We start from the raw sequence: 22,789 nt of genomic DNA on the forward strand, positions 1-22,789 counted from the left end.
GACACTGGGACATGAGAAATATACACATATGAGCTGCTGGTGAGCTGTTTGCAAGATTTCTAGAAGTAACTTTGCAGCAGCAGTGAACAATGCATCTGCATTTTACAGGTAGTCTTGGGTCCTAAGCTTTTTTGATAGTTGCTTTTCATTTAAAACTGTCCCTGCACACAGACAGTTAATTCCTATTTGCCTTTAAACTAAATAGAGAAGAAGGAGTGCCTAAATGATGTCCAAATGCGTCGGTATCACAGCGCCACCTGTGCGTAAATATAAAAAAAAATGGGTAATATATTTATTAGCACGTCTGTCGGGCGTGGCTGGCTTGTCTGCCGGGGGGCTGTAGCCGTAGCCTGCTCCGGGGCTGCTGGATGCTCCGTGATGGATGCGGAGTGACAGATCGGGGTTAGCCGCCAGGGGAGTCCATTTTCTTGCAGCGCACGGTCCTATCCGAGGAGAAAACTGAGGAGGTGAGACACTGGACGCAGAGGAGGAAGGGACGAGAAGCAGACCGATTTCCACCCCTCCTTTCTGACTCACATGCACACACACTCTCTCTCTCTCTTCTCCCGTGCATCACAACCTAGTGGGCTTTACCCGGACTGCACCGCATTGACGCTGCTGCTGCTGCTGCTGCTGCTGCTGCCGCCGCCAGCCGACCCAGCCCACTAAACTAACGCACTAACATACAGAGAGGGAAGCAGAGGGAGAATCTGTGGCTTTACATGCAGTTACGCACAGCTGCAAACTGGATGCTGTGCGGATTGTGTGCGTGGATATGCAGCAATCCCCTCTGCACATCTCTTTGCTTCTTTCTCTCTGGATCCGGACTCTGATTCGCTGTCCTGCTCGGTAATGTCAAGACTTTGGAAGCGGGAGTGACTCGGGGAGTGAGGCGGCGGTTTTGGAGATTACTGCATAGAGGGAGGCGAGAGAAAATTAAGAGATAACTTGCAAGTTTTCCAGAGCTCGCATCATGAATGTAGGTGTTTACTTGAGCCCAGTCAGCTCCCCGCTGTGCCGTCTCCAGCATGGGTGTTGACTGAATGGAGGAGTATCCCCGCGCTGCCACAGAGGGTATGAAGATGCACTTGTGAGGATTAAAAACTGTGCTCAATAATTCCCGGACCATGCAGATTCTGCCGCCTAGGACGTTATTTGTGTTACTAGCCCATGCACATGTGTTGTTATCACTGAGAAATAATGGAGAAGCTAAAGAGGACAGCAACACCAGCGCGTACTCTGCCAGGACTTTCCACGGGTCACTCCGGGAGAGTCATCAAAACAAAGCCTGGGACCGTGCGCTCTCGCCGGGGTACGCCACAGGTGCGTCCTCGGCGGAACTGCAGGCGATTATCCGAGGGCCTCTTAACTCCACTCACCCCTGGAAGAGGGTAATTGCAGGAGAAACGAGGCGAATTGGACACAACAAGCGCGACTTCAGTAGGACTGTGACACCCGTGGAGGATCCCAACGCTGTCTCACATTGGGACCCGACGCGCCACCACAATAAGAGGATAAAGTTGAATGGCGGTCTTAGTAGTACGAGGACGCCAGCAGGTGGACACTACAATGCGGCTAAGCCGTCTTCAATGGGCCAGGAAGACGGAGGAGGGGGACCCGAGGAGGGCGACAGGCACAAGAGAGGCACAAAGGACGAGCAGAAGAAAGCCTCGAAGAGGGGGAGAAGCCGGCCGAACAAAAGCGCGGGGGCTTTGGCTCAACCTCACGTGTCGCCGTGGGAACCCATCCCCAAGCCGGTGGCCCTCACCTCCACCGACCTGCCCTTTGACCTCTTCACCAGGAAGACCGAGTTCTTCACTTTCAGAGAGGAGAACCCCTGGGACGCCACGCCGATCACCCCTCCCAGCTCGCAGGATTTCGGGGATGAGATCAAGAACCCCTTTTACCCGGTGACAAGTGAGACTTATGGCGCGTACGCGATCACGTGCGTCTCCGGGGTTATTTTCCTGGTGGGGATAGCGGGCAACATCGCCATCCTGTGCATCGTGTGCCAGAACTACTACATGAAGAGCATCTCCAACTCACTGCTGGCCAATTTGGCTGTCTGGGATTTTGTGCTCATCTTCTTCTGCCTGCCCATGGTGGTTTTCCATGAGCTGACGAAGTCCTGGCTGCTGGGGGAGTTCACCTGCAAAGTGGTGCCCTATGTGGAGGTACATTTACTCTACTGTTATTATGCTCTGAATGTTTCAGGGACAATTATTTCATATTGTTGTGGAGTTTGAAGCAATGCCACAGGCACAGGCATTGCCTCATGGCAGATGATAAATGAGGCTCAACAGAGCCAGACCTAGCAAATTAGGCACCCTAGGCAAGCCCCCCCACCCCACCCCCCAAAACAAGAACATGAGAAATCAACACAAATAAACAACTTAGCTTAAAGCAAGAAATAACAATATGAATAGGGGATGTATAAATTTGCAAAATTCCCTATTTTTCGTCATTAGTACTGCACCCTGTATGGCTGTTGCCTTTCCATTTTCTCGTACTCTCACGAGCCTGGTCTCACTCCAAAGCCGTTGAAATCCGGTGCTTGGGCGGTGAGTGGCAGCATCAGGAAACCAATGAAAAAAGCCATCCTCTAACATCAGCATAATATACAGCCAGTTGCTGATTTAGTTTAATGCTGCCTGGTGGCATTAGGGGGAAACGCGGCAGGACAAGGATGAAAGTTAAGGCGGCGAAAGTCCGACTGTGGCAGGTGGATGGGTCCAACAAACATTGACTTTCACCCAAGAGAGCAGTGTTTGTGTCCCGTACGATTCTAAAGCCAAACCCTGTTTTTTTTCCCTAAACCTAACCACGTGCTTTTGTTGCCTAAACCCAACCACATGCGTTTGTTATTGAAGGGGAAAAAAAACGTCAATTTGTGGTGTTGTACCAATGTAGTGCATTTATTTTGAAAGAGACTGTATGTAAACGGTAAATTTCCTGTGAAAATTTTGATTCTGATTTTAATGATCACTATGATTCAACTACACGTAGTACCCCTACTCCAGACCATCCGTTAGCATGACGGGTGGTGCCCGAGGCTGCTGCCTATGTCGCCTGTAGTAAGATCCATCACTGGGGCTCAACCGGTGTCATTTACACATTCTCCATCTTTTAAATGTGATCACACTTCACACACACATCACACTCTTGAGTGACAATAGGTATAATCTGTGTGACTGTGGGGCGATGAAAATGAAGTTTCACACTGTCTGTGCCTAAAAAGGCTTAAAGAGTTGAGTTTCAGTTTTTAAGCCCTGACTGGCCAGAAAGTACACAAGCACAGCTATAGGATGTCACCTCAGCCAATAACAAGGACAGACTGTTTGTCACTTGGATACCTGCGACTGGAGAGAGAGCCTCACCTAGCCCTTGAGGCATGTAGACAACACACACACACACACGAATACAAACCAGCTGTAAGGTAATAGCTCACTATCTCCCCTTCACTCAGACATACACATAACACTCCTCTCCTGTTGCTCTCACTGTATATACAGTTGATACAACATATTACAGGTAACCTATATTCCTTCCCACACACTCTCAGGCTCTCTCCCTGTCCTTGTTTTCCTCTTTGTCTGTTCATGACTAGATGGATGCTAGACAGGTTGTTTACAGCATGTTGATGCCTTTCCCTTTGTGTGCTCACTGCAATTACACCAGTGTCAGATTCGCCAGCAAGGTGGATGTCTGTCTTTTGTGTAAAGCAGGGGTTTCCAGCTCAGGGGTCTTAAGCTTGTTTTGAATGGCCATTGTCGCAACCTGCCTGAGGGTGGGGCGAAGAAGAGGGGAGGCAGCACATATGATTTTTAAGGGTTGATCTGAAGCCAAATACAGCATAAAATAAATTAAACATCTAACCAGTAGTGAACTTGCAGTATGGGTGGCGCCTGAGTGAGTGAGAGGTGTGCTGTGCAGTGCAGCAAAGAGAGGACGGCAAATGTAACCATATCCAAGAAAAGACTGGATGTCAGGGGAGAAAGGAGAGTGTGACGTGCTCCAGCTTCTATAGACAGAGTCAGAGCAGGTGACCAGAATGCCACTCAGGCACTGCCCTCAGGAGACTACAGAGCCGGCAGACAGGGAGGGCTGTCACATCACGAGGTGAGAATATGAGCAGGTGAACAGTCTGTTATTATCCTCCAATCAGCTTTTGTTGCAAGGTTGTCCATACCTGATTAAATTGTAGAGCTGCGGTGACTAATCATCATCATCTGGGCCCAGTTTTTGACATTTTATAGACCAACTAATTGATTAATTGCAAAAAATCAACCAATTAATCACAAATAAAAATCACGATTAGTTGCAGCCCTATTAATTTGTTGAATGTGAAGCACCCACAGCTTGTTATTACAGACAGATGTGAGGTTTCTGGAGCTGCATCAAGTTAATATTTATGTCAGTGTGAAAGAGACTTGCATAAATCCGTTCCCTTTCTCGGGTCTTTTGAAATGCAGGTGTCTAGCCTAGAGTTATAGAATGATACTGATATTAGTTTAGCAAGAAAATAGGTCACAACAAGAGCAATGTGAATATGTTGTGGCATCACAACCTACCTAAAATCGGGGTACAGTCTGAGCAGCAGCAGCAGCAGCCCATATGGCTCCAAATTATGACCAAGATTGCTTGCGTTTGCACCATCTTCTTTTTTGCAGTCTTCGCTTGCCAGGCTTTGTCCACTGACCACATACTGTAACACTCACAGTATCTCATTTGCAATTTCATTTGCAAACACCTTGTGAGTGTGTGCGTGTTTTAATGACTGGAGGATCAGAGGGAGACGGAGCCCCTCCCTGTGTTATTGCATATGAGCTACAGAGGACCACGGGATATTATCTAATAACTTTAATAACCTACTTACACTGCATAGAGCAAATGGCTATTCTTACTGCAGTGTGTGTGTGTGTGTGTGTGTGTGTGTGTGTGTGTGTGTGTGTGTGTGTGTGTGTTTGTGTGTGTTTGTGTAGGAGTGGTATTTGCTTGTCTCCATGCATTTATTTTTGCATGCGAATATGTGTTTTGTACAGTGTATATCTATCACGACATGTGCACTGGGGCCTGTCTGTGTTCATAGTGTCTGCAGTGTGAGTGTGTGTGTGTGAGGGTATGTGTCAAAACAGGCCGTGAGTAATGCAGCCTGGGGTTCACTGTCTCCCTGTGGAGCATTCAGAGAAACACACACACATTCACACGCGCACACATACACACTCACATACCATGGGGTGACTTTATTCTTCACTTAACCTAAATTCAGTCATGGGGAATATCAACATTTGGCCTGAAATAAAGACACACATACCCAGTCACACATGCCTGCATCTACACACACGCACTGTCACTCAGACATGAAGCCCAAATTCACATGTCCATGCATGCAGAATCAGACGGTGGTGCTTATAATGTATCACCGTCCCCCCTGAGAGAGGAGCCTCCCATCGTGCTGCCTTCAGTAAACCTTGTTTTATTCAGTGTTTAGTAGAGCGTGGAATCATCCAAACCTCAAAGAGAAAGCAATTTTAGGTGTGAGATGTGAGAAAACACGGCAGGGAAAATCATAAGAATGCTGCACAAAATAAAGATGTGGGTTACAGCCAGCCTGCATTATTTCGGATACGCTCCAGTTTCATGCTGCTGTCATTGCAGACGACCCCTCTAGGCAGTGTTGCACAGAGCAGCAAATTCAGGCAAAACTAATGGGCAATAATTGGGTTTTTGCACCTGGCAGTTGATTAGGATAAGACTCGAAAGTAGGCTAAAATAACAAATAACCGGTGCAGTAAGCATTTTATAAGCCAGCGGGGGAAATGAGTCATTTGTAAAGGTTCATTCAGAGCTGTGCTGCTGTAACACAGTGGTTTAAAAAACTTTTGTCTTATTACCCCTACATAAAGAGGTGCTTACGAATCACCATGTCAAAAGAAAGGCAAAAAGAATGGTGAGCTCAGATAGTAATAAAAAATCTGAATCTTTGTCAAGCCACATTGCTTTTTATGAGTGGATGCCTGCAGGCTAAGGGTTTTATGTAACAGCATAAAAACACAGGTGTTCATTGGAGTATAATGCTAGCAAGTGGGGTAGACACCACACAAGTGTTTGTAGAACAATGTGGTACCTGAAAACATATTTGCATAAAACATGTATAGACTGTATAGATGTCAATCTGAAAGTATGTAAGTGTAATATACAGCATAATGCAATATATAGAATCAACAATCCAATCTCCAGAATAAATGTTGGCATTGTATGTTTCTGCAAACCAAGCATATGTTACATTTGTGCATCATTATGTAGCAGATACGTTGAAACTTTACATTTCTTTAAGTCTCAACAAAAACCACTTGGTTATGGTTGAAAAAGATCATGTTTTGGCTTAAATGACTTGCTTTTTGTGGCATCCTATCCTGGGTGGAAACACAGCAACAGGTTTTGTTGTTTGCTGGTCTCAGACAGTGATCTGCAGCTTGGCAGGCATCTCGCCTAGGTGTCACATGATCCACCATCTCCTACAGTACCCAATGACAACATTAGCTTATATCAGACTCACCGTCAGGGGGGTCAAAGGGTACAGATGACCCCGGCCATCATGGAAGATGATGTGGTTGTTTTGGCTTCATCATACCGTGACCTCCAGCATGCACTGGGGTGGTTTGCAGCCGAGTGTGAAGCGGTCAGGATGAGAGTCAGCACCTCCAAGTCTTAGGCCATGGTTGTCTGCTGGAAACCAGTGGTTGGGCGAGAGTTACTGCCTCATGAGAGTGAGGATGGAATGGAGCGGGAGATGGATGGGCTGTTTGGTGCGGCTTCTTTAGTGATGCAGGCGCTGCGCTGGTCCATGGTGATGATGAGGGAGCTGAGGTAGAGCTTTCGATTTACTGGTCCATCTACTTCCTAACCCTCACCTATGTTCATGAGCTCTGGGTAGTGACAGAAAGAATGAAATTGTGGATACAAGCAGCCGAAATGAGTTTCCATTGTGGGATGGCTGGGCTCAGCCTTAGAGATAGGGTGAGGAGCTCGGAGATCCAGAGGGAGCTCGAAGTAGAGCCGCTGCTCCTTCGTGTCGAAAGCGGTCAGTTGAGATGGTTTGGGCATCTGATCAGGATGCCCCCTGGGCGCCTCCCATTAGAGGTGTTCGGTCACGTTCCGCTGGTTGGAGGCCATGGGGCAGACCCAGAACACGCTGGAGGGATTACATATCTCATCTGGCTTGGGAACACCTTGGGGTCGCTCAGGAGGAGCTGGAAAGGGTTGCTGCAGAGAGGGATATTTGAGGTGTTTTGGTTGGCCTGCTGCCCCCTGCAACCTGGCCCCAGATAAGCGGATGAAAATGGATGGAGGGATGGATGGATGGACACAGTTTGACCAATATTTAATTAAAGTAGTCCTCAAGCTTGAATGAATAGGCCTGAAAAAAAGAATAAAAATATGTGCACTCCTGATTTGATTTTATGATTTAATGCCTTGCAGTTATTTTACTCAAACAATGTTTTAATTTTACTTTTGTCTAATCATCATTGGAGGGCATTTTTTCCCTTCAGGACACACGTTACTACCTCTGCTTTAAAAATTAGAAAACAAAGTCTTAACAGTAGATACAAAGTACATGTGGAAATATGATTAATTGAATTATATAACTCGGGACATACGGAAATGTATAGGGATCCCCCCATGGGTGTGGATGAGGGGCCCACTTTTGAAAATATTGTCCCCCTACCTGTATTTACCAACGGATGGCCTAGCTCATATACTACGTCACTTTAGAAACATTGATATGACATTTATGAAACATAAAAAATTAAGTTAAGTATCCTTTGTTTGCCAAAACTTACAATGCCAACATTTTCTTCTGCCAACTGGGCTGAGAATTAAAAGGCACTCTGTCAGATTTGAAAAACGCAGTTTATATGGTAATCATGCATGTCCCTCAATTATTAAAGACTACTCCCATTAGTAGACAGAGGTGGCCGTGTTCACACCTTCTTTAAAAGTGATTTACAGCCAACTGCAAATCTCCATCATGGGACATAAATCCAACGACTCTCTACAGACTCATTGTCACCTTATGGTACATTGGCAATTCCACTAACAGTCCTGCCATATTACTGTCACCATGTGCTATATAGTGTGAGCCATAATGGCTTGTAGTGATTGATAGTACATATGCAAAAATGTGTTTTCTTATTTTGAAATATTGTGCAACTTTGGTGATAATATATGTCCCTGCTAAGAAAATAGAAAGTTAACTCCACGCCTCAATGTTAGTTTTCTGTCAATTTCCAGATGTGCTGGTCTGATCCAACATACAAGTTTTAACTGGTTTGATATTATGAAAAATGGCTTTGATGACTGTGTTACGGCGCTTAATCCAACTTATATTGCATTAGTAAAAAGCCATGTGACAATGTGATTAACATAATATTATGTTAATTAATGGACTAACAGAGCTGCTAGTGTCTGACAGGCCGTGTGCAATTTACTGCCAAGCCGAGGCCGGCAACATAACATTACATTTCAGCAGAGGTGAGTGCGAGGAAAGTGTGGCGCATGGTGTTTGCTTGCTAGAAAGTTCATGTGTTTTTCAGGTGACAGGAGAGGAGACATGACAGAGTTTGTCTTTCAAGAAAACTACAACTACAACTTGATTTGTCGCCTACGAAAGAGGTGTCATAACTGGTCATGAGCAACATGGTGCACTGTTTGGGGCTGAACTTTTGTCAAACAAATGCCACTTGCTATTAGGACACAGCCTTCTTAGGTTAGACTCTGGAGCGGCCGCTGAGTCAAGTGTGACGACTATTGGTAAAATTCAGTTTACTGGTCCATACTAGTGTTTGGCGCAATATTAACATTTTTACACTGGACCAACCTAAGGGTGCTTTCAGACCTAGAGTTTTCTTGCTTTGGTCTGAATCAGGGACTAATTTGGTTCCAAAGTTGCATAATTGCCTAGAGTTGGTTTGTGTTCTCACAGCAGCATTTACAAGCGGACCAGATAAAATGCCTTGTGTGAGAAAGCTGCTCTTGATTGGTCAGAATTTCCATGTGGGAAAAATCCAGGAAGTAAACAAAACATTGAAGAAGAGTACACTTGCAAGATAAATGTGACACTTTCTAATGTCACAATGGACTATATTGCTGTCATTGTTCATTTTAGTCAAACCATACAGTTTGAAAACGAGGCGCGGCTCCAACTAGAAAATGTTTTGATGCATTGGATGTGCTGAATGTGCATATTAAGGCAGTACAGGAGGAGGTGCACATTAATAATCCTCCAGGACTGTAACATGCTCATGTTTAACCCAAACAATGTGTCATGTGACTGCAGTTGGTTCAGATCGGGGGCGGGAACACGTTCTCACCACAAACGAACTGCACCAGAGTTCCTTTGTAACCAGACTGAGACCACCTCTTCAAGAAGGTCTCAGTCTGGTTGTTTTGATGCACACCTGAGTGTGATTGCTGTGTTCATACCTGCACAAACAAACTGCAGTTAGGGGGCAAATGAACTTGAGTTCGACTGAATCGAACCAAACAGGGCAGAGGTGGCTACAAAGGTGTACTGAAAGAACTGAAGGTCCAAGTAACATTTCACTCAAATTCCCTCTTGTGCATTGGTCTTCTCAGTCTTTACCATATTACACTCAACTGTCTGATGAATCCATACGTTTGTGCGCCTCACATAAACATTTGATCTGGCTTCTACTGTGCTGTACAAAACCCTGTAGTCGGAAACTGTAGGCCGTCCTTGCTATGGTACAGTGGGCTTGAGCAGTCAGAAAGAGAGAAACAGACCATTGAAGCAGAGCAAGAAAGAGGCTGAGGAAAGAGAAAGAGCGATAGATTGAGAGAGAGAAAGGGCTACATGGAGCCACAGAGAGCCGGAGGTAGAACCATATATTGTGCTGAAATTGGTGGTAATGGCAAGACATACATCAGCTTGACACATTCACATTCACTGTTCCAACTCACACATGCACAGACACACACTTTCAAGTTACTACATCAGGATTACAGATTCGGTTTCTCTGCATGGTTGTGTAACGTCCAAGAATATGTGGCCATCTCACAGTGCTTGGTCGATGAAAGGAGGTCGAGTCTCTCACTGCATACATTTCTATACCTCCATCCCCATGTCTGTATGTATGTACGTCTATCTATCTAGCCTGTAGACACACACTTGCACACATGCACACATGCACAAAGTCAGTAGGGTGTGCTGATCCTCCAGATGGGTGGGATGGCCTTCTCTACACTGATCACTGCCCACGGCTGTTCTCCCTCTCCCTCTCCCTCTCACTCTCTGCATCAGCTATCTGTGATTAGAAGCAAGCCTCAGGGGATAGACACACTCACTCACACACTTGCATACAGTATGGAAGCATTTTGGCACAGACACATTTGTGCTTATACAGTAAGCTGAATGCACACAGAGTTACAGTATAGACACTCTACAACAACACGTAAACACGAAGTACACAAACACGCTCGGTCTCGTGCCCTCTCAGGTTCTCAGTCCGTCTATCAGGCACGCGAATGATGGTTAATTGGAAGATGTGTAAATTATTCAGGGTATATAATTAGTAGATCTGCATAATTCACGATGGTGAGTCCATTCACTCAGCTCTTTGTCCGTGGATGAGTAGATACTGTGTTTTGAATGATGAGACGAGACCACACAACACCATAAAGCACAGCTTAGGCTTGCTGTTGGATGCAATTAACCAAATTGATAATTATCCATGTAAATATGAAATATTCATTGGATAATTGCTGTTATGAATCAGGTGTGTTGGGGAAATAAAAATGAAAAGCATATCAGTTTCAGATCAACACAGAACAGGTCGGCCTGTAGCCAGCCTTAATAGAATACAATACAATAGAAGAGGATATGAGAGCTGCTGCATTTTGTATTGCCTGCAGCGTGACACTTTTAGGCAGAGATCAGTGATCTGGAACTGGACCCTTCCATCAGCTACTATACACTGAGAGTGAGTGACTTTTTTAATGTCCAGGGGAAATCTGCCACAGGTCAGGGTGTAATTTAATAGAGGAGAAATTTATTGTGCAGAAGAGACTGCATCAGACACACTGGCTGTGAGAGGCAGAAAGCCACAGGACAGAGTGGAACACTGGATGGACTGTTGCTATTGATTTAATTAAAGAAAAGAAAGATGAAAATGTATGTGCTTGCCCTACTTATTTGTGAATTCTGTGGATTCTCATTCCCGGCTGGTAGAGACAGTTCCTTTTGTTCAGAGGATAGAATAGGATTGAATTGACTGAAAGTTCATTCTCTACCTCGGAAACAGTGGGCAATCTCAGCACAGGGTCCATTCTAGAGCTTTCGATCACATTACGCAATCGTCCTCAGCTGGTTGCCTGGCAACCTAATAATGATGAAAAGACTACAGGAAGTTTGTGCACCCTGCCAAGAAATAGTCTGGCATGGACCCGCCTGCAAAACACAAACTTGGCACTTTCACGCTTAGGTTTTTGTACAGATTACACATATGTAACGTGTTAATTGGTGAGTTTTAGAAGTGCTGGTAGGTCGACTTTGTTGCTTCTGGACAAAGCCAGGCTCGCTGTTTCCCCCGTTTTGGTCTTTGTGCTAAGAAAGGCTAGGGGTGGGCGGTATAGCAAAATCTTATATCACAAAATATGTTATTTTATGTCACGGTATACATCACAATACAGGAACTGTTCTGTAAATTCAATTAAGAACTTGTTTAAAATAATTATCAAATTCTATTAATTTCCTCTTTTATTTAGAACTAACTAACAAAAAAATGACCTCATGTGAGAAATCACTTGAGTTAACAACAAAAGACTAAACACTGTTCAATAAAAATTCTTCTATGATCGAAGCTTTAAGTAGTGCTACCCCCTGAACGTTGAAAATCATCTACATCTGGGGACGTTTTGATCTCAGCTACAAACTCAGGTTGAGTCTCTGTGAGATGGAGGTAGCCGCCCGGAGGAAGAGAGGCTTGGCCCGGTTAAACTCGCGTGTAGAAGTGGTGAATATACAGCTCACAGCTTAATACGATACAGTCTCTGGCTTTTGTTGTACTTCTGTTGTTGGTAAAAAAAAAAAAAAAAAAAGTTGCACATTTCCAAACCACTGTTAGCGTAGTTAGCATGCATTAGCTCGGTGGGCTAACTGAGCTTGTTTACCATAAAACACACACACACACACACACACATAAAACACAAACCTGAAAGTCTCGCCAAACTCTGTTCGAACAAAAGCAGAGTGTTCAGTGTTCAGGTTCCTATAATAGTAAACAACAGAGGTTTCTGCATTCACAACTTCACTCTCCTCCTCCATATTTGTCCAAATTAAGTAACATTTTGAGGCACCTAGCTTTGTGAGATCATGCAAGAATCCAGGCCTGATTTGCTACATCACCTGCTTGAATGGCTCTCAAGGTAGAAACCAAATTTCTACTGTTGGACACTTTTCTAACACCACACGGTATATACCCTCACGTCACCCTACCCTAAGCTAAGCTAACAAGCTTCTGGCTCCACCTTCATATCTACCATACAAGATATGTGCATGATATTGATCTTCTCATCTAACTCAAGATAGGGAATGAGCTTTTTCCCCGAAATATCAACCTACTCTTTTTAAGTAGTCACGTCCACAATCCATAGCAACTGAGTGTCTACATCTGCTGAGGAAGATCATGTGATATGATTGAGAGCTACAGAACAGCTACTAAAAAGCCCTGCTGAAAGCTTTCGATACATAAAGTGGAATTTTTAAAAAAAATATTTTTGTCAGGCTAGAAAAGAATAGAACAGGGTAAAATACAATACTGTATAAAAGAGAGCTGTGAGCTCTCTGCTCTAACATCATCAAAGATGAATCTTTATCAGCCCACAGCAATGGATTTAGTCGTGTGTCTGTCTGCCATTATCTCACACATACACACACACACTCATACATATGCACCATCCACACATGTACTCATATATACACACCCACTATTAAATGCACATTTTAATAATTCTGCATAAACGTGCACAGACACACACATATTAACAAATGAGCGTGCATGTTCACATACATCAGTTTTCTGTCTCTCCCCGACACACAGCCCAGCTGTGAGACGGATGGTTGCTGTCAGTACCAGGGTCTCTCTGGTTAGAGTTATGGTCTGCTGGAGCCTGCACTGGGTCACACACACAACCTAGAAATAGGACTGCAGCTGGAATAACCCTTTGTCTCCCTGTGTCATTGCTATAAGACTTTGTGTGTGTGTGTGTGTGTGTGTTGTTGTGTCTCTGCATTAGCCCATTCATCACCTGATAACACCCATTACCCCTGACAGTGGCTGTAGTCACAGTATGGCTGCACAGGCTCCACCAGTCCTTGTTAAAACCCAATTAATAACATGAGGCCTTTGTGCCACCAGCTCACAGGACCTTTAATCAGGGAGTTAATGGGCCGTTATTAAAAACAGCACCAGGGGAAAGTGTCTTTCTCACCTGCTGCGCAGATAGACCGTCAGACCCTGGAAAACACGTGTTGTAGATGAAAGGTCTTTTAATGTCCCTTTTTTTATTTATTTATTTTTGAGTCCTTGAAGTCCAAGGTTGAGAAGAAATATGTAATATGAGGTGGGAAATGGTTCTTAACAAGCTATATGTCATCAGTATGGGAGGTGACTTTTACAATCTAGTTGGCAAATTAAGGGAAGTCAGAGGAAATAGTTGCAGTCATAGCACAGTTTAGAAATAATTCACAAAACTGTACATTAAAGGTACAGTGTGTTGGATTAGTGGCATCTAGAGGTGAGGTGTGCCAAGCATGTGTAGAACTGTGGTTGCTAACATGGAAACGAAAATGGCCCTTTCAAGAGCCAATGTTTGGTTTGTCCATTCTCAGCCACTGTAGAAACAATATGGCCGACTCAGTGGAAGAGGATCTGTTCTGTATGTAGATATAAGCAGTTCATTCTAAGGTAACAGAAACACAACAATTAGACAATGAGACATAAACTTTTGTATAGTATGCATTTTTATTTCTCCTAGCTATTTGGGATCAGTAGGAACTGATACATTTAAAAAAACGAAACATTGTCAACAATAATTAAGTCCCAATGTCCTCAAACAAGATGATAATAAAGTCCCAATGTCCTCAAATGAGACAACGAGAAAGTCCTAGTGTCCTCAAACGAGACAACAATAAAGTCCCAATGAGACGACAAGAAAGTCCCAATGTCCTTAAACAAGATGACAAGAAAGTCCCGGTGTCCTCAAATGAGACGATGAGAAAGTCCCAGTGTCCTCAAATGAGACAAGAAGGTCCCAGTGTCCATAAACAAGACGACAAGAAAGTCCCAATGTCCACAAACAAGACAACAAGAAAGTCCCAGTGTCCTCAAACGAGACAACAAGAAAGTCCCAATGTCCATAAACAAGACGACAAGAAAGCCCCAGTGTCATCAAATGAGATGACAACAAAGTCCTAATGTCCCAAAAGGAAACGTTAATAAAATCCCAATGTCCTTAAACGAGACGACAACAAAGTCTCAGTGTCATCAAACAAGACAATTATTAAGTCCCAGTGTCCTCAAACAAGATGATAATAAAGTCCCAATGCCCTCGAACAAGGCGATAAATAAAGTCCAAATGTCCTCAAACAAGACGACAATAAAGTCCCAATGTCCTCAAACAAGATGACAATAAAGTCCCAATGTCCTCAAACAAGACGACAATATAGTCCCAATGTCTTTAAACGAGTACTTTCTAATAAACAGTCTTAGTTTGTTACTGTTGCTAAAATTGGTCAAAGTCGTTGCCATTTCAAACTACGGATATTATTAACCATAAATAAACAAGTTTCAACCATAAAATGTGATCAGGTTTTGTACCTTGTCCACTTTTGTGTCGGGATCAGCTTCAGACTGACTTGGCAGAGATGGCTGCCATCTTGTTTTTACCTGTCTTAGTGTATTGTGGTCTCACTACCACTAGATGGCACAAAAAAGTGTCCATGAGCGAGGACAACAGGTCCAAGTGAAGCAGAATGAAGTATAAGGTCAAGTAAACCCAAAATGTGATGTCCTCATATTAGCACACAGGGTCTCAGGAGGATATTATTTTCAGGTACTAATGAAAACACACAAAGAATACTAAAGGAATAAATGTTAGCTACTACCAAGCTAAGCTAACTGACTGCTGGCTGTAGCCTTTTATTTAGTGTACAGACATGAGGGTGATATATTGTCATGTAACTCTCTGCAAGAAGCATGGGTTTATTGCAGAACAGACCCAGGGGCCCTTGGGCTCAGGGGGCCTCTAACCCAGAGCCTCTGTGTGAAGTCGCTGTTTCAACTCTAACTTAGTATTTCTTTTCAAAGGTTGTAGTCATCATGTCAATAACTGAGCCCCAAAAGTCTTGAAAAAAGAACAACTGAAGGAATAAACTCAATATTCACTTTGAAGATGTCACAAGAAAAAACCCATCATGATACATTTTGAGTGTTTCTACCCTCTCAGTTTATCTATAGGACCTTCAATGCACTGAGTGCTGTGTAATATGTGCCCTTTAGCGCTGTGGAGAAAAACAACAGCATGCTGTACCTGCCCTATGGGGGGTAGAGGTGCCTTTTACGCGTTCTGGCCAAGGAGCCCGTTGTGTCATAATCCACCTATGGCAAGACAGAGAGCAAATAGGCATATATCCCAAAATGTCAAACTAGTCCTTTGAAGGAAGATTGGGGCATATAAACCATAAAAAGGTAAATAAAATAGCATGTATTACTTCCTTGAATACGAGATAAGATTTAAAATATGATATTTTTGAAGCATCATTTCCACCCTGAGGTGAGCAGGCCTGACTTTTTGCCAGCAGGTGAAATGAACATGACAGGGTCAAGGCTACTTTTTCTGATCATCATTCTGAAGATGTTGCGGATTATTTCTCACTTTGGGCTGTCTTGAACTCACTGATGTGTTCTCCTGCTACTGTCCTCTATTCACTCATGTCTTTCTTTCTCCCACTCTTTTCCCTTTCCATTCCTCTGTCCCTGTTTCTGAGTTCCTCATTTGCATAACCCCCCTTTCAACAAACACACACAGCTTCATCGCCCCACCAGGCTTGACTCTTGGACTCTCTCGCTCTCTCATCTCCCCTCTAGTACAAAGCTAGGCTTGTTCACCCTGCCCTTGTTCTCCGCCCCAACACGCTGATCAAAGCCGTGTCCCCGGGTCCTCCATGACAGCCTTTAAAGCCATTCCAACCCTGTTGTTCAAGCCATGAAATATTCACTATGTGCAAGCACCTGTCCATTCGTACTGGATCGGAATTTGTGTATGTGTGTGTGTGTGTGTGTGTGTGTTCACTTGAAGGCACCACATATGGGAATACAGATGTGCCTGGTGTGCATGTTTACAGAGAAAAAAGTGGATCACAAGTAAGGCTTGATATATGTCTTTAATTATACTGAACAAAAATATAAATGCAGCACTTTTGTTTTTGCTCCCACACATAGGGCATAGTTCTATCAAATGCTTATTTCACTACCATAAGCCATCTCCAGTGTCATTCTTGAGAATTTGGCAGTACATCCAACAATCGTTACAACCACTGACCTTGTGTAACCACACCTGAAAGATGTGGCATATCAAGATGGTGATAAAACAGCATCATTACTACACAGGTGTGCCTTGGGAGGTCACAATAATGCCTCGTTTCCAGATACGTATCTGTACAGAGACGAGGCAACCCGAGGTCCACTCATTCCTATGGGAATCTCCATCATATTCGATTTGCCTACGAAAATCCTCCCCTCCCTAATATTTCAGTCTGGAATTTGTCTCGACTACATTAAAAAATTTTAACTTTTGCAGTGGATTTCGCAGAGACTGTATGACAGTGTGCTAGCATAGCTAACAGGCTGCTAACTAGCTAATAGGCTAGTTACTTAAATTCAGTTGCCAGTGCTTATTGTCAGGTGAGTTTGTCTGATTAGAAAGAACTTGTTTATCTAGTTTTAACACTTTGTGAATCTGAGTGATGTTATTCTGCTCAAATATGGTTATACATTATAAACAGTCAGATTGTCATTATGACTCGTTCAACCATTCATACGTCTTTTTAATCAAATATTTCACAAAACATGCCATGTACCTGCAACAGGTCTTGTTTCTGTCCTGCTAATGGTCTAAGCACATATTCCAAACTACTGCATGGCGAAAATCTGACAAAATTAGCCTTTCCCCCATGGTTACAGGTAGTTTCTATCAGGTTTCTATCCATCCATAAAGAAATGCACTTCCTTGCATTGGACACTAGAGGCATCATCTGTACATTTATGGATCTACGGACACCAGTCACATGCGAAAGTGGAAACGAGGCGTAAATGGTCACTTTAAAATGTGCTGTTTTAACACACAACACAATGCCACAGATGTCACAAGGGAGAGTGCCATTGGCATACTGACTGCAGGAATGTCCACCGGAGCCATTGCCCATGAACTAAATGTCTCCAGTGTTGTTTTGGAGAATTTGGCAGTACATGCAACTGGTTTAATGAGTCAGCCGAGTACCTCCACATGCAACCTCTTCATCTGCAAGATGTTCTGAGGCCAGCCACTGAGATGAGCATCCCTAAGGCAGTTTTGGCACTTTCTGCAGAAATTCTTTAGTTTTGCAAATCAACTATTGCACACGCTGTCAGTTGTCTGGTCTCAGATGATCTTGCAGGTGAAGAAGCTGGATAGGAAGGTCCTGGGCTGGCTCACTAGAACAGATGGATGTACTGCCAAATTCTCTGAAACAACACTAGAGACATTCAGTTCTCAGGCAACAGTTCTGTTGGACATTCCTGCAGTCAGCACGCCAATGGCACGCTCCCTCAAAACTTGAGACATCTGTGGCACTGTGTTGTGTGATAAAAGTGACATTTTAAAGTGGTCTTTTATTGTGACAAGACACACCTATTGAATCATCATCTTGATATAGCACACCTGATTTAAACAAGAGAACTGAGAGAACTATGCCTTTTGTGTGCACAGAAAACTTTTAGATCTTTATTTGAACTCATGAAAAATGGGACCAAAAACAAAAGTGCTGTGTTTATATGTTTTGTTCAGTGTGTTACTAAAGAAAAACAGCTGAGCTACATCTAGGGATATAGGACCAATCCACAGGGGCCAATTAAAACACTTTTAACTGTTACTATAATATTGATAAGAAGTCGGATCTATGGCTGAACCAGCAGCTGTCAAAAACTCACTGTTCTCCAATAAAACACTAAAATCTATTCCTAGCTGCGGAGGGGGATGGAGAAATAAAAAGCAGAGAACAATTTCAGTAAACTGTATCCACAATGACGGATGAGTCAGAGAATGAAGTGAGCAGAATTGCTGTGTGTCTGTAGCAGTGTGTTTGGATTGTATTCATAGTGAAGATCAGGAGAGGCTGTCAAAATCATGTTTTAAACTTAAGTGCCATAATGGCTCCAGACTGACACTCATCTCTTCATGGATATTACACACACACACACCAGGGCACAATAAAGAATTTGATGTTCTGTACATTATACATTGAATAAGGGTTGCCCCTGACTAAGAATTTTCCCAGTTAACCAATATTCGTCACTTAGGGCCCTTAGTCGACTCGTTGCCAACATGTTATTACACATGATATTAATTTAATTATTAAATGATATATTTAGGGAGGGGCAACACAATGGTTTGAGTTGAAGGTGTGAGAAAGAATAGTATCAGTAACATTGTTGACACTGTGCTACATTACAGAGAAATACAAAACCGTACTAATGAACCTTCATTAATATAGGCCTATATTTTATCTACAAGTGCACGTCACACACTGAGCGAGCCGCCTGTTAATGACGCTGTGGGCTAATGGGCATGTAGCTACTTCCATGTTTCAGATGATACGTCATGTTTGTAGTCGACCAATGAAGATGAGTTTACATATCACCTTGGGTTCGTCCTTCACCTTCTCAAAATGATCCCACACTTTGGATTTCCTGCCCGACATGTTATTAACTAGCCTGCTTCAACCGCCTGGAAAATGCAAGGTCAGGCACTGAGCTTTCAAGAGGTTGCGTCTGGGGTTGCTAAGCAACCTTAACAAGCACCGTATAGCCTATTTACCTGAAACCCTGAGTGCAGAGCTGACCTTCCTCCAGGCGTTGTTTATAAGTGTGTAGGCCTATCGTCCGTGGGACAGATGTAAAGCTCTGGGTAGCCCTGCACTGACATGATCAGCTTTTCTGTATTAATCAGACTGAATATTTACAGAAGAAGGGAAAGATATCTGTCGGCTGTGATTGGTTTGTAACGTGACTCCTGTCTGACTGCTGAGCGTGGCCTCTTCCTGTGTCTGTCCTTTAAAATTAAATTCCCACATGGTCCAGTCATATAGTCTGCTAATAGAGTTTCACATTTGCTTGTTTATTTTTCTTCTGCAACTAAGCGACCAAAGAAATCTTGCCAAACGATTGACTTTCCTGGTCCACTATCATTTGGTCGACTATTAGGGGGCAGCCCTACATTGGATTGGATGTTAATCGTTTTCCTTGGGTCAAGGTGCCAGATTCACTCTTGTCACTCCATATTTGTTTTTGTTTTTTTCAGCGTCGTGTCTGCGGTTTTTGTAGCTTCCTCTTAGATCCATGCAAAATGAGAGGTAAATAAGAAAATACAGGCAAAGGGCAGAATCTCTGCAGATAGATACAACATCACACACTTCTAGTGCGTCATATGTAAGTGATGATTGAGAGGGATTGCTTTTGTATGAACCTTTAAATTGTTTTTTTAGGAAAATCCTGCATAGTATACTTTAACATAAGAGTTGCTGCTTAGTCACAGTAAAAATAATCCAACACATCCAGGAGGCTGTTTTTTTTTTTAGACATTTTTAACAACCCGTGTTCCTGTGATGCAAGATTTTTGAAGCTAGCGTAATCAAAACAAATGCAAATCCCTGAACTTAACAGGAACATGACTTGCTTTCTGAGCTCTTCATATTTTTTCCCCTTTTGTGTTGTTCATAACAACACCTGTAGACATTGATGAAAATAAGCTTAGCTCAAGACTGCTGCACAGGCTCCTGCATTTATTAGATTTTTTGTGTGCCTGGCTTTCCAAGCATGGGTAACTAAGTGTAAGACGACAACATCTGCCAAGTGCACTCAAGTTTTGACACCTGCTCAAATCACCTGAAGGATTAATCTGTCCAGAGTGTGAATAACATAATCATGCTTGGCTTAAATCTACTCCAAGTTGCTCTGAGAAAGAAAAATAAAGTATCAGTTAAAAAAGCTAATGAATAATTGTTGTTCTGCTTTAACTGAATACTAAAACAATTCACTACAATGACAGTTACAAGATTGTGGCGTAGCGGAAGATAATGAACAGTTCTGGTCCAAAAAGCAGTCACATTGATTACAGTTACTGTCCAGAGTGCTGGAGCATGTTGGTGGTTTATATACCCCACTTAACCCCTCGCCATTTCCTTCATTAGTCTGGTTGGGCAACCATGTGTGTCGGGGGGCCAGTGTGCATGTGTGTGTGTGTGTGTGTGTGTGAGGCCTAGATACACAGAACATCTTGCAGTGTGTGTACATCTATATCTGTCCAGGAAGTATGTGTTTGGAGCACTAAAGCTGTGGCTCACTGGGGCCATCTGGGAAGCTGGCTGTTGTAATTAAATTTGATATGAAGGGAGGAAAGGAAGGAGGGATGCATGAGGGGGGACAGTGGGTGAGGAGAGAAAGGAAGTTAAAAAAATAAAGGTGGGGAGAAAAAAGTGAGAGTCAGAGGGAGAAAAGGTAAGCAGCATTGAAGGATGGTTGGGGATCAGTAGCTGTTCTGGCAGATTTTTTGTGCCGGAGGCAAAATCGTGGAAGGAACTGGTTCATGTAAGGACAGACATGCGCATGCATGCATACACACACACACCCACACACTCACCCACACACACACACACACACACACACACACACACACACATCCCTGTACTTCTATCTTTGTGAGGACCTCATTGACATAATGCATTTCCTTGCCCCTTACCCTGAATTTAACCATCACAACTAAATGCCTTACCCTAACCCTTACCCTAACCCTAACCTGAACATTAAAACTAAGTCTTTACCATACACTGCAAAAATAATGTACATAGCTACTATGACCAATCAACCATTGGCTTGTAGGCTCCGGTTGTAAAGCCTCAAGTTTGGCATTTGGCATTTCAGCCGTTGCCATCTTGGATTTTTGGAGCCAGAAGTGACCATATTTGGGCAAGAGTTGAGTGGATCTGAATGAGAAGCTGAAGACCTGTCACTCAAAACCACCCTCCTTAATTATGTGTAACTTTAAGCCTTAATAAAATACTAACGGGGGAGTTGTATGAACATTCACCCCAGTACAGTAGGGATTAAGAGGGAAATTAGCTAAAGAGACCAAAACCATTTTTTGTATCAGGCTGTAAACATGTTTATTTCTGCTGTAAAGTCTGGCATTTTAACATGAGGGTCTATGGGGATTTGACTCGCTTCTGGAGCCAGCCTCAAGTGGCCATTCAAGGAACTGCATTTTTTTTTTTGCTCTTCTGTGCTGGCATAATTTTTCAGGCCCAGAGATTGCCGCTTGGTCTTAACCCTCAAAAAGGCCTCAAAGAAGTGAGGACCGGCCAAAATGTTGCCTTTTTCCAAAAATGCTCTCATTTTGTCACTGTAATGTTTACTGGTCCTCACTATGTAGTGAGAACAAGTATGTTAAACATACCCATACATACACACACTCCAGCTGCAGAGGAATGTTTTGCAGGGTGCCCACTCTGCCAAAATGACTGTTAATCCAACAGATGCTTTCCCATGCTAAGGAAATTTGTGAGCTCTCTGACAATTTGCAGTTTTTTTTTTCTTCTCTTTTTTACATCGAGAATGTGGAGGCAATGTCAGGCAATTAGCTCGTTACATGAAGGCTTTGAGTGAAACACTAATAGGAAGACAGTAGAATATTTAGGAAGTTTGTTAATTAGTAAGACTCGTTGAACAGGAGGTGTGAAAATACACTTGAATAAATGAGTGCAGTGTTTTTAATCCACCATGTCACTTGGTAGCTGTGTGAATGTGGTTTCTGTCTGTCTGTCTGTGCTCTCTCTTCCCTCACACCAAATTCAGGGATGCTACACAGTGCTAATAGCAGCTTACAGCCTGCCATTGTGCTTCTGTTGCCCCACTGCTCGTAATTACAGCAGTGTCAGGTGCACCGAAAGGCCAACGCCATTACTGTGCGTGCCCTGCCATTTATTTGTGGCGGAGGCTGACTTGGCAACTAGTAGAGAGGCCTTTGTTTGTGTGTGATGTGAGGGGAATCTACTGTTTTACTTCACTGGCAGCCCTTCTTTAAGATTCTGCAAGATAATGTTAGACATTTTCTACACTTGCAGATATATTTGTCAGTTTCTTGTTATTCTTTTATTAATTTAAGACGAGAGACCTGACAACCTCGACAAGCGCAGCCCATCTGGCAGTTGAAATGATTGTAGATTATCTCTAGTATGAAGCTATTGTTAGCATCAACTCTAAGGCTTTCTTTTTTTTCTGTTACTCTCCCCCACAGCCTTGTGCTGGTTCATGCTACATATAAACAGTGTTCTTGAGGCACTATGATTCAGTCAAGTAAAGCCTCTACAGGCCACCAGGACAAATTCTGTACATTTGTCGTGCACAAAGGCTAAAAGGACTTTGATTGTGAATGACAATGTAAAAATTTGTCTTAT

The 22,789-nt window shown here is 43.3% G+C and overlaps 1 protein-coding gene across 1 annotated transcript in view; it reads left to right on the plus strand.

The window, feature by feature from the left end:
- The first annotated feature begins 296 nt into the window (after positions 1–296).
- gpr37b (G protein-coupled receptor 37b) overlaps positions 297–22,789 on the plus strand; it is a 28,258-nt gene continuing 5,765 nt past the window's right edge. Inside the window, exon 1 of the mRNA XM_033614895.2 lies at positions 297–2,174. Within this exon, the coding sequence (XP_033470786.2) occupies positions 1,128–2,174 (1,047 nt within the window). The 5' untranslated portion in view covers positions 297–1,127. The remainder of the gene's footprint in view (positions 2,175–22,789) is intronic.

This window comes from Epinephelus lanceolatus, chromosome 23, assembly GCF_041903045.1.
Source record: "Epinephelus lanceolatus isolate andai-2023 chromosome 23, ASM4190304v1, whole genome shotgun sequence".
In the NCBI taxonomy this organism is placed as follows: Eukaryota; Metazoa; Chordata; class Actinopteri; order Perciformes; family Serranidae; genus Epinephelus; species Epinephelus lanceolatus.